The sequence below is a fragment of the Equus caballus genome, chromosome 5 (genome assembly GCF_041296265.1).
Source record: "Equus caballus isolate H_3958 breed thoroughbred chromosome 5, TB-T2T, whole genome shotgun sequence".
Lineage (NCBI taxonomy): Eukaryota > Metazoa > Chordata > Mammalia > Perissodactyla > Equidae > Equus > Equus caballus.
In genome coordinates this window covers 37016116-37028947 of record NC_091688.1, presented here as the reverse complement: position 1 = coordinate 37028947, position 12832 = coordinate 37016116, and the positions used below count along the sequence as shown (strand labels likewise).

The window sequence follows — 12832 nt, the reverse complement described above, 5'->3', positions numbered from 1 at the left end:
GACAACTCAACTTTTCTTATGCATACTGGCTTGGAAGGGTCTATGTGACCCTTGCTAAGATCCCACTGCCTAAATGGGTGACACAGCCGTTTCTTCATCCACAGTAATATTTCTGTTTTACCTGTACCTGTTGAGCACAGGAATCCTAAGAAGAATCATATGCTTCCATGGCCACCTACATGTAAACACACCATATCATCATTTCTTCTTTGATGTCCATCCACCTTCATAAGAGCCCTGCAAAATGATTCTAGCATACTCTTTGTATGATCTACCAGACGAATAGGATATTCTTGCTCTTATTCTTCATGAGTTCTGCCAAACATTTTGTCTATGATATGGACGCTTTAAGCTTTTGGATTCAAAGCCAGAAGGAGACCATTAAAATCTTTTGTTTCTTCTGTCATGTCACCCTTCAAACACAAAGTGTAGAAGTGCATGAATAAACACAGAATGAACAATGGTAGTCTAGAAAGAATTACAGTGATGGGAAAAAAAATCAGTGGCCATTTAAAAATATTATCCAACCAAACATTAGCTTTTAGATATCTAAATTCTACTGTTGTGATGGAAGCATTATTTAATTGACTTTTAAAGGATGATAGTCAAGATGCTTCTGTCAGTGGGATTACATTACTACATGTGGAAGACCTAAGTAGAGAAGCTTCTTTTATAAGCTGCTTCCCATAACTCCTCAGTCTGGGGCTTCCAACAACAGGGTCATCATAAAGCACAAAACATCTGTATGTAGGAGAAGACACACAAACTCAGACTGTGGAATAACATTGACAATAATGTACATTTATTGAGCATTTGCTGGGGGGAAGGACTCTAAAACTTGTGTTCTTCATGTAAATTATCTCATTTCCTCTTTATTACATCTCCCCATGAGCACGCTATTGTTACTGCCATTTCACAGATGAGAATAATGAAGCTCATAAAATTTGAAAGTCTTCCTCAAGACAACAAATCTAGTGAATGTTAGAGCCAGGGTTCAAATCCAGCTTTGGTAAACTCTAAGACGTGAGCATTTAATGGGCATATAATGCTTCCAGCATCAGAGTACGCTTGTTACAATGACTATGATTCATTTTGAGGAATTTAACAATACAGTGATCCTTTTTTGTTTGTCTGTTTTCATTAGCTCAGCTTTTGTAAGTCTTCTAACGAGGAATGAGGTGCTTAGTGTGGTAAAAAGATATTTTAATCACTCCCTAGGCAGGAACTTCAAGGCGCTCTCTTCTCTACCTCTCTATCAACAGGTGACAGTATACAAATTAGATTACTGAATGCTAGAAATGGTAAACTCAGTGGCAAATTAACATCAAAATATGAACGTTAAGAAAGAGTTTTTATTAGTGATATTGAAGGTAGTCAAGACATATGATTTTCCTTACACATGGTATAAAAATTAAGGTATTCATAATGCTTAGGTGTGTTGGGGCCCAGGGCAGGCCACTCCAAAATATCCCAATATCCAAATATCCAAAATATCCCACAATAGCATATTGACCATTTTGAATTAAAATTCCTTGAGAAGTAATAAGGGCATTCTGACCCTCCTGTCTCTGTTCCCCTTGAAAGCAGGAAATCAATCTCCCCTGTGAAACAGGCTCTGCCTGCATCCAGATCACCAGGGAGAGGGGATTCCGGGCTGAGAAGCCTGTGTAAACAAACCTTGCAAATGTACTACCTCAAGCCTAAACTCTGCCCAAATTCCTCACTAATTACATACCCCCAACCTAAGTTTCTTTGTCCTGTCAATTCTTCACAAATTTCTTAGGTTTTTTGTGTAAAAGAACATACATACACTGCCTGCTTTGTTCACTCTCAAACATTGTTTCTCTATGATCTCCAATACATACGTATTCAGCTGGGCTTTTCTCCTATTGATCTGGTTTTGTTTTAATTTTATTATTAGTCCAACGATAAGAACTCAAGAAGGGAAGAAAGGGAATTTTCCCTCGCCCCGACAGGTGAAATTTTGAATTGTTCTCAAACATTGCTGAAGGATTTTGGCTCTCTGATGTACACTACAAGGAGAGCAGAATCCTGCCTCTGGAACTGTGGCTTTAGGAGAATACATCTGACAAGGAGATGATCAGAGCACCCCAAAAAGTGAAGAGCTGTATTTCCTGAAGGCTGAAGAGCAGAGGATAGAACCTAATTTGAGTATTTGGCTGATGTGAAAGGCTTAGTTAATAAACGTCTGGAAGTATAGAAGTTTATGTTCTAACACTTATTTCTTTACTAAAGAATAGCCCCAGGAGCTGTGTTTGACCCTTTGGCTCAGGCTGGATTTCAGCTTAGGTAGAATCAGGATGCCATCAGAGAACAATGAAATTTCAAGCATCCAAGCTTTTAACATCTTAGTAAAGTGTTTAATACTGGTTGGGTTGCGAGCAGTAGAGATGATGAGGGCATCTCAACATATGCTATTATTCCCGGGAAAATCAGTAGAATAAAGATGCTGTTTTTAAAAGTAAGAATGAAATGAAAATATATTGTTTCACCTGATTTTGAAAACAATTAACCAGAAAAAAAGAATAAACATCAATCTTTTCTTCAGAAAAGGAATGATACAACTACCAAAACTGATGACACCATGAGAATGCAGTTATCCCACGAACACAGTCAGCTTTCAGAACCTTTGGGGACCAGCACGTACCCAACTGAGTGTTGTCCCCAGACTCCTCAGATGCCTCCACCAATCCCATCTAGCATTTCCTTAACAAAAGTACGAGGTTCCTATTTCCAATGTTTCCCTCCCTATGATGTAATAACAGGGATCAACAGAACCTTGAAAGAGCTATTCACTAATTCCCAACTACATGCAATTCGATATTTATTTAAATAACTCATTTATTTATCAAGTGTATATTTTGAGATGCAAATTCCAACTCTTCTTATGCCATCGTCTGCATTAGGATATTCTATGACCTAGTGGGCAGCTAATCATCCCTATTCTGTACTGCATATTAGTAATTTGCTTGTTTAATTTGATTTTTGTGTTTCCCTCAATAGGTAGTGAAAGACACAGCTTACAGTGGAACAGGTGGAGAAATACAGAGCCAACCAAAACACTATCACCAATTCTTTCTCTTTTGTTTTTTATTGTGTAAATAATAACATTTTAGAAAATTCAGGAAATGTAGGTGCGTAGACAAAAAATAATTAAATTTTAACTATTTGAAATCTATCCTCTATCAAATGCCACATTTCAGTAAAGTCTTTCTGATTTTACCGTTTTGTTATATGTATACAAAGAATATCGTTTTTTCCAGATTGGATCACATTACACATTTTTTTCTATAACCCAGAGTTTTATTTTCACTTACTAGATTTTGAAGTGCTATTTCACTCAACCAATACACATTTAAATTATCATTTTAATATATAAGAACAATTGCATGGGTGTTTAATACCCCTATAGGTAAATAATCCTGCATTATTTGACTTTAGGTTATTTCCAGTATTCCCGATACCCACACTGAACATGATAAGAACATGAGTCCATCAGGTCTTCTTTCATGACCCTCAGAGTAATACATAATTTCCTCCTTACGTCCTGTGCACTTCTTATGAGGGTGCTGCTATCGCTCCTATTAAGAAATTTCTTGTTACTGACTAACATGCACTGGGAATGAGCTTCCTGATGTTAGGGTGACTTGACTACATTGATGAGGAGTCAATCAGAATTAAGCCTCATGACCCAATGAACTGTAATTTTCCAGGTGAGATCACAAGGAGCACTGCCAGTCTGTGGAGGCAGCCAGTCTGTCTCCATGTACTGGTCTCTAGGAATCCCACGGCCCACCGTTGCCCAAGTAGTTCCTCTTACAGATGAGTAGTCCCCCCTCCAATTCAAAGTGCTCTCCTAAAATTCAGAAATGGTGCCGATCACTGAGTACACAGGAGGTTAGAGGAAAATCCCCTGGCCCCTGGCTTCTCCACTGGCATGCTTCTCCTAAGGGATCACATTCTTGTAAGGGGCTTCTCCTAAGCCTCTATCCAGAACACCTGCCATTATTCCAACAGGAGAAGGTGGAGAAGGAAAAATAATTTCCCCTCTACCCTCTGAGTTCTTGACTGAGACCCCTGTAATAAAAGACAGATTAACAAGGGAAAAACGAGCAGAAGTTTATTAACATGTATACCATGTATACATAGGAAATACCCTGGATAAATGAGTAACTCCCTGAAGTAGCCTAAGCCATCAGCTCAAACATCATCTCCAGCTAAAGTCAAAAAAAAGGAAAGGTGGGAGGAGGCCAGTTATGAAGAGGTTTCCAGTGAAAAGCAAGATAAACAAAGGTAATGTTTGTTGTGCCAATTTCACCCAGTTCCTCTTCCATTGATAAGATTCTCTTGCCATTTATTTAGAGCTATCCTTCTCCTCCTGGTACTCAGGGAGGGAGACACCCTTACAAATGGAGATTGCCTTTATGAGTAAATTTCACTTACAAGGGACAAATTCAGTGCTGTTTTTAGAGCTTCTCTTGTGTCTGCTGCTTTTCAAAATAATCCTATGCTGAGGAAGCATATTTTGGTGTAGCTGATTCTGCTACTCTTCAAAAGCATCCATCCAGGACATCTCTAAATAAGAGAAGTTCCTGGGATCCTTGCAGTGACTTTCTTCCTAACCCCTTTCAACACAGTACTGCTTTCTTGGAAAAGGGCTTTGTGATTTGGGTCATTAAATTGCCACATCTTCCAGGATTAGTTCCAGATGAAATCAATTGTTCCTCACTGGAGCCATTCCCCACTCTCAGTGATATTAAAGGTGACTTATTTTCTTCCATATTTATATCTTACTTTGCTCACTAAAATGAGTTGATGGGATAAATTAATATTATTTTTTCATCTTTACCTCTATTAGAAATCACTACACAATAGCATCACTATTGCCCACTGCCCCTACACTGTACATAGCTCTCCCTAGGAGAAATACTTTTTCTCTTGAGTTAATCCTTCTTAAAGAAAAATATACTTTTTTCAAAACTCATAAAACAGTGAAAAGAAGAAATAATATTGCTGTTTAAATCTTCTCCATTTTTTCCGTTGGCTAAATAATACCATGTCAGCCATATTTGTCTAGTTTTTTTCCAAGTTCACCTGATTATGGTGTTGATAGCGGCTCAACAAAAGGTTGACATAAGGGAAGCCATATTGTAGAAAAGAGACCATATTATAACATTGAATGACCTCTGCCTAGCTAACCCAGCTGGATAAGCACCCACCAGGAGATTTTATGACCCTGCAGATTTTATGACCCTTGCTTGTGCATATACCTCCCAGCTGCAATAAGACAATAACTTCCTTCTTTTGAATTCTTTGGGAATGTTATGACCTCTGAACAGAGAGTCTATGCTGATAGCCATCATAAATGAAAACTGAAAGATCTGGTGTGGCAACTCCCAGTCTGTAACACCAGAAGGTCAACATTCCTAACCTCCTCCCCTATAACCCCCTGGCCTATATAACAGCTTCAAGATTCTGTGCCCCCCTGAAGATGGCTCTTTTGGACATTAGTTTGCCATCTTCCCTCTTGCTAGCAAACTGTAATAAAATGCCCTTTCTCTGCTACCATCTTGCCTCTTCATGATTGGCTTTTGTCTGGCAGCAAGTGGATTGTGCCCTTTGTACGGTAACAGTGTTGGTTGAGGGTCAACATCTAGCCTGAGAAGGTTCTCACTAGAGGGCAACTGTAATTCTTTTCTAAATTGTGCCTGGTTTTGGTGTGTACTTCAATGTAGAAACCAAGATTGAAGGCTGTACCTAAAGAAGCTTCCAGGGAAGAAGGTTTCCAGAGGGGCCCCAAAGAAGTGATGGTACTGAAAGCAACAGAGCCATTTGCATATGCTGTCAGCAAAGGGGAGAGAAAGATGTTTCATGCCACAGTAGCTACTGAGAGCCAATTCTTCCAAGGGAAGGTTTTTGATATCAGCCTAAAGGAGAAGTTCATTCCAAAGAAAGTCATTGCCATATCGGATTATGTTGGATGCAATGGGTACCTGGAGGTGTACAATGCCTTATCTGTGTCTGATGTTAATGCTGACCAAAAGATGGAGGTCTCAAAAAGTCTGATTGCAAATGCAAATGCAACTCCTAAAATCAGTCATCTGTACTTGCAAGCTCCAGGAACATTTGTGAATGGGATGTATGAGGTGCATAAGGTAAGCCCACACCATTGTTTTGTAATATTTCGCCTGCAACCTCATAATTTAAAAGTCTTAACTGACTATTTGGTGTTTGGTTAAAGTCCTAAACACAGGACCTCAAAGCCCCACTGCCCACTTCAGGATATGGGTGAGAAAATCTCTGAACATTCCTCTTCCCAAGGTAACAATATGCAAGTTCTGTGGCAAGAGATTCCCCAGAAGCCTTGGCATTTTATCAGCTATAATGACCCATTGACAGCCACCCAGGTCCAGGACAGTGCAGAGTTTATATCAATATATGTATGCTTATGATTTGGTTTCTTTGAGTTCTGCCTCATCTATTTCAGCTACAGCTTAAATCTGATTGTGAATAAAGAATTACCCTCTCAAGCTTGTATTTCAGTTGTGACAACCAGACTAAGAAATGAATAGAGTACTCTGTCCTAGAACATAACTCTTTCCAACAGATAGCTAAGATTCTGAGCATCTGAAGTCTAAAGTGCTCTTATCTCTTCATATTATTCATCAAAAACTTGTTGAGCAACTGATGACTTTGGCATTAACTAAGCGAAATATGATGTTGAAAAGAATATAGAAATCATGTAGTTTAACACCAATGTATAAATACGGACAAAAAATGCAGAATTTTGGTGAATTCTTAGAGTAGATATTTCAGTCCAAAACATCATAGAAATACTAAGCTTTGCTGACCTAACTTTTTTTTTTTTGAGGAAGATTAGCTCTGAGCTAACATCCATGCCCATCTTCCTCTACTTTATATGTGTGACACCTGCCACAGTGTGGCTTGATAAGCAGTGTGTAGGTCCGCACCTGGGATCCAAACCAGCAAATCACAGGCTGCTGAAGTGGAACACGTGAACTTAGCCACTGTGCCACGAGGCTGGCCCCCTAAATATTTATATGAAGTATTGTTTCATACTCCATTATATGAGTCTTCTAGGGTAGCTCTTTACTTTTACCCCTGTTGTTTTCTGCACACTCTGTTTAAATGACTATGCACATATACGTTTTTCTAGAATTAAAGAGGAAAGTGAGATAGAAACAAGAACAACGGGACTGGCTGATCTAGATTCAAGATTTGGGCAGATTGGAAAAGAGTGAGTAAGTGTATATCCAAGTTCCTTAAGAAATGTCAGCTATTCTGAAATGGAAGTAGGAAATGAGGAAAGTAATCAATTCTTTCAGAAGAACCCAGTAGACAAAGACCTACAGGAAAGAAAGCTAGACAGAAGATTCAAAAGGGAGAATTCTCTGAATAAGATATGTTAAACTATTTGGTACCTGTAATTCTGGACCTACAGCTCATAAATTAACCTGTCACAGATAAAAATTTCACTAACACTCCATATTTCTCATAGATGTGGATATTACCGATTCAGTTCTCAGAGGATGAATGTTGTCTTTCTTTTGCAGAAAACGGTTAGGAATCAATTCATTTATTATGAAATAAAAGATAATACAGGGAAGATAGAAGTTAGGATGTATGGACGACTGACCCAAATCAACTGTGAAGAAGGCAATAAACTTAAACTAATCTGCTTTGAATTGGCATTAAGTGAGAATAAGTGGCAGCTGAGATCTGTAATTCACAGTTTCATCAAGGTGGGAACTTCTGGGGGAACATCATCCTTCTAAACTAGAAGACTTTGTGAAAGCTAGACTGCTGCTATTGCAGAAAGAGTCAAACAGGTGGGAAAAGAACTAATCCTTCTACTTAAGTGTGTGTAAACATTCTTTCCATCAGTATTTCTTTTCTTAAAGAATACTTTTAATCATATTGAACAGAGGAACCAGATATGCACTCAAAGGATGTGATACTTATGATAAATATGCAGAATTGGTTCCATTTATCAAAGCAGGGAGATTATTTAGCAAATTTGGGCTTTATTAAGGCAGATTTGTTTTAAATCCTGCCTCTGTGATTTGCTAGTTGACTAATGAACTTAAACACTAGCAACCTCAGGCTCATCATCTATAAAATGGAGGAAATATCTTCTATCTCAGAGGATACTTAACAGAGCTTATACGAGATTAAGTGATCAAGGATGCCCCTGAGAATCTCAGAACACAAAGTCACCTGCCTTTTGTGAGCTACACATTCTGGTCAACAACAAGCAGAGGTGGTTGATTCTACATGACAAAGTTCATACTCCTTGTCAGACTCATGCACACATGCATGTGGAATTCTTGGAACACTAACAAAGGTTAATAATGAAATGCAAACAGATCAAATACAAAGGTTGATGTTTCTAGACACACATGAATGCGCATGCTCTTGGGTCTTTCCAGTTGTCAGGACCATCAATCAAACATTCCAAATCTTCCCTCACTGCATTGCACCAGGATACCTTTTGCATCCTCCTCCCACCTTTCTTCCCTTCCTTCCCTGTCTTCCCAGGAAGAACATTCCCTTGAGCTCTTAGCATGAGCACCTGCTCCTTCCTCTCTCCTGTTGTTCCCCACACCTCCTGCCTGTCCACAAGTACTCATGCTGGGCATGAGTGAATATCGCATTTCAGGGTCCCAATCAAGAGGAGGGGGTGGTGACTCAATAAACAGGACACCTTTAAAGAAGATAGGTGAAAGTGAGAGAAGAACCTTTTAGAATGGAAGAGAGAAAAGGATACAGCCCATGGAAAGGAGACAGTGTGAGTGAAGGGAGAAATGCATGATGAGCTGCATCTCTACTGATCTATCTTTATCTCTTTCTCCTTCAAGGTCATCAAGGCCAGGAAAAGCAAGATACCACCACTTAGTCCTGATTCATATATGAAAACCTCACTAGAGTTCCTCTAAAAATCTGGATTCCATTAATAACGATGTTTATGGAGATAAGATCTAAACACAGAAAAAATAATACATATGGCTGAAATACAGCAATATATATACTTGCTATTAATTCTTGGAAATAGGATGTTATAGGTGCTTTTCACTTTTAATATTTTTCTGTACCATCTCAATGCCATATTTTACATCTGTAACTTTTCTAACTTGGAAAAAAAATTATAAACATCATGGTTATTTCTAAAGGAGTGTTTCCTCAAACGTCTAATTCATAGGTGAATTGATTAAAAGTAAATGGTCTGTGGCCTGCTCGTCAAGGTGGGGCACACATGCTCCAAGCAATATTTGGATTTATACTTTGGGTGTGATCTTTACAGGATAAGGCTCTGATCAAGAATGGACAGGTTGAACAGATTAAGCTCCGCTCAAAGAAACCCAGTAAGTTGGCAGACGAGCTGAAATCTAGTCTGTGCTTCAATTGCCAAGCCCTCTGTCCTAGGAGGGGTTGCTTTAGCCCAGAACAGTGAACATCTTTTCAGAAGTGGTCTCCTGGAGGAGGCATAATTGGATATTTTGTCTGCCAAATGAGGCAGCTTCTGGTGATTTGCATGAAGACACTACTATATATTGGAAGCAATTCTAGCTCGTTTTGTTGTGAAATAACCAGTTCCATTCCTTACTCAAGTACCAACAGCTCAGTGGCTCTCCAACCGCATTTCCTGGTTCTCATATTTCATGTGTGTGGATTCCATCGGGAAGTTGCCTGGGGCAAAGACCCGCATTAGGCAAAGACTGAAGAATCAGTAATTCACTTTTGAGTACAATGGCAGAGAGTAGATATCTAAAACTGAAATTTATATGTTTAATAATCACATATTTGATACCTGCCATTTTACATTTATTTTGTGTCACTTAATCTTCATACCAGCTCCAGAGGGTTGCTATTGCTTTCATTTTTATTTTCCTTGAGAAAAACAAGTAACAGAGAAGTAAAATCAGTTTCCTAATGATACTTAGATTGTAAATCATAGTTCTTGATTTAGAATCCAGCCTTCTGTTTTGGATTGAGATAAATGTGTTAGAAGGAGGGGAATGTGGATGGGGCCAAAGTTGTGAAGTATAGAATGGGAAATTTCCCACCACAAAGGTCCAAAACTATTTGTGCACAATTAATCTAAGGAAAACTAGCATTAAATTTCTGCCTTTATGGCTGGGGCCAAAGATCCAAGGAATAACGAGTTGTTTTCCCTTACACTGCCTCCTTTCTCAGTGTGTGTCTTTTATTATGGTAGGTTAGATGCCAAGAATAAAACTTGAAAGTTTTTTTTCCTTGTCCAATACCATTCTAATAACATTCATATATATGCATATTTCAAGATAATTTTGGGAAACCCTATTTTGAAGGAACTTTAGATACTACAGGACCTAGAGATTAAGCGAAGTGCTCAAGATCACAACATCACCCAGGTAGTTAGGAAACAGATTTCTTACTGAGACGTCAGGTACAGCTAAAACTTCCTCCAAACAAAATTTGACTTATGGACAGTGAGGAAAAGAACTACTTCATACACAAATGACATTTGTATTCTGAGTTATTCTAAAACTTCATATTCTTATTACTTTAAGTAAACTTCCTGTAATTGGCTATTCTTTAATATGTACATGATGGTGATTAGGAGTTAGAGGAGTCATTTCAGGGATCTGCCCAATCAATGTCTTTGCTACCTCTAATGTCTGGCAGATTCCCCTTTGAACTTGTCATTTCCGAGGACAATGTGTCTCTAAATGAGATAGGCAAGAAATGACCTTCTATCTACCCAAAAGAGTTTGCCTCTTTGATTTTGTTTTCACTTAAATAGCTTCATCTTCAATCTCTAATGCCTTGACCCCACTCTATCTTCTATTTTTACGCCTTGCCACATATTGGAGCTCCTCCTTGGGACCAGCATAAAGCAGGTAAGAAGCTGGAGTGTCCCCCAGATGTGAAATGTTTAGACCAAAGAGAAGGTCATGACAGCTTGTAGAAATGCTTACTTGCCATCGTGGACACCTTAGAGATGTGATTTGTACCAAGTGGCTTTAAGGTGTGCAAGAGGCAGAGAGCTATCTCTGAGAGGATCTCTAGAGCATAGCAGTGTGACTATGATTAGAAGAGGCATACCCAACCCTATTGGCAATGTTCTTTCTCTAAAGTTGCATGATGAGACATGTATCAAGTTTTATACATTTTACGTGTCTTATAATTTTCGTGATTAATTTTAAAAGCCATTTTTAAACTTATGTCTACTGCTCCACAAAATAAACGACTATATTCTTACAATAAAAAAATTCAAGTAATTTAAAATCTTTGTTGAAAATGAGAGCAATCATACTTCAAGAACCAAAGAAAATCACCACCTTTGGCTTACTGTGCATCCTTCCAGACCTTTTATCATTAATTTATAGGTGATTATGTACATAAAGTAATGCGATTTTTATACAATAATTGTGATTAGTATGCTTGAGTTCCCTCATTGGTAAAAAATACAGCTAATAATAGTCCTTATGTAATAGGGCTGTCATGGACATTGTAGGGAGGGAAGAAACATTCCTCTACCATTCTAGGTTCTTCTGACTGGCCTAAGAATTAAGTTGACATGAAATAGAACAATGGGAGAAAAATCAAACAAGTTTAATAACATGCATATGTAGGGGAGGAAGACATTTCCTCTACCCTCTCTGTGTTCTTCTGGCCAGAGAACGAATTAAATTCACATGAGACAGAGTAACAGGAGAAAATTAAACAAAGTTTATAACATGTATACATGGGAGAGCCTCAGGCAAGCTGAGCAACTCACCAAAATGGCTGAAGCCGCCACCTTAAATATCATCTTCAGCTAAAGACAAAGGAGGATGTTAGGGATGTTAGGGGGAAGTCAGTTACAGGAGGTTACCAGAGAAGCACAGTAAATAGGAATAAGATTATTATGCAGATTTAAGTCCTTGCCTTCTGCATTGATAAGACTTTCTAGAGATAAGGTCATATCCCTTCTTCCTGGTACAGAGAGGGAGACACCTTTGCAGATGTAGATTTCCCTTACAATGTAAATGTTTCTTAACAAAGGGTAAGTAAACTCTGCTTTTCAGAGTGCCTTTCCTGTCTGCAGTTTATTAAAAGTAACCAGCCCCAAATAATCTTCATGCCAAAGAGACCTATCTCGGGATGGCCAATTCTAATCCCCCACATATACATATGAGAAACCCTGGAAAACTGAGCAACTCACCAAAAAGACCAAAGCTACCACCTTAAATACCATCTTCAGCTATAGACAAAGGAAGACGTCAAGGGTATTGGTTTGGGACTTCAATAGGGAGAAAGAAAATTCACATGGAGACAGAAAAACAAATATTTGGTGAACAAATATTTGCCATGCCTTACAGAGACAAAGGAGAGGACTTTGATCAAATGTGCCTTGCTAAATTCCTGTCTACCACACCTAGTTTATATTATACTCTAGCTATCTATGGGATAGCTCCTTCCTGGAATAAGCCTTTTATCTTAAATTCTTTTAGGCAGTTAAGGAGAAGGTCGAAGTTTCTTCCTGAGATTTTTGTTCTTAAAAATAATCAAGCCAGCGGCTGGCCCAGTTGTGTAGTGGTTAAGTGTGCACATTCCACTTTGGCTGCTTGGGGTTCGCCAGTTCAGATCCTGGGTGCAGACATGGCACCACTTGGCAAGCCATGCTGTGGTAAGCATTCCACATATAAAGTAGAGGAAGATAGGCATAGATGTTGGCTCAGGGCCAGTCTTCCTCAGCAAAAAAAGAAGAGGATTGGCAGCAGATGTTAGCTCAGGGCTAATCTTCCTCAAAAAAAAATTTGTTTTA

The 12832-nt window shown here is 38.7% G+C and overlaps 2 protein-coding genes across 4 annotated transcripts in view; both read left to right on the top strand.

Moving 5' to 3' along the window:
• Positions 1-4307, top strand: part of LOC111773501 (myeloid cell nuclear differentiation antigen-like) — a 31700-nt gene extending 27393 nt beyond the window's left edge. For both annotated transcript variants that reach the window (XM_070266969.1, XM_070266974.1), the window contains one exon: positions 4171-4307. The gene's annotated coding sequence lies outside the window, so the exon portion shown is untranslated. The remainder of the gene's footprint in view (positions 1-4170) is intronic.
• On the top strand, positions 4178-10295 carry LOC138924070 (gamma-interferon-inducible protein 16-like). Of its 2 annotated transcripts, XM_070266965.1 has the most exons (4): positions 4178-4314; positions 5757-6176; positions 7596-7784; positions 8901-10295. In XM_070266965.1, the coding sequence occupies exons 2-4, from the start codon at positions 5829-5831 to the stop codon at positions 8976-8978; spliced, it is 615 nt and encodes a 204-aa protein (XP_070123066.1). In that variant the 5' UTR covers positions 4178-4314; positions 5757-5828; the 3' UTR covers positions 8979-10295. The 2 variants fall into 2 exon arrangements, 1 of the variants encoding a protein (XP_070123066.1); XR_011438671.1 differs by lacking the exons at positions 4178-4314; positions 5757-6176 and having other exon boundaries at positions 7733-7871; positions 8901-9038.
• The last annotated feature ends 2537 nt before the right edge of the window (positions 10296-12832 follow it).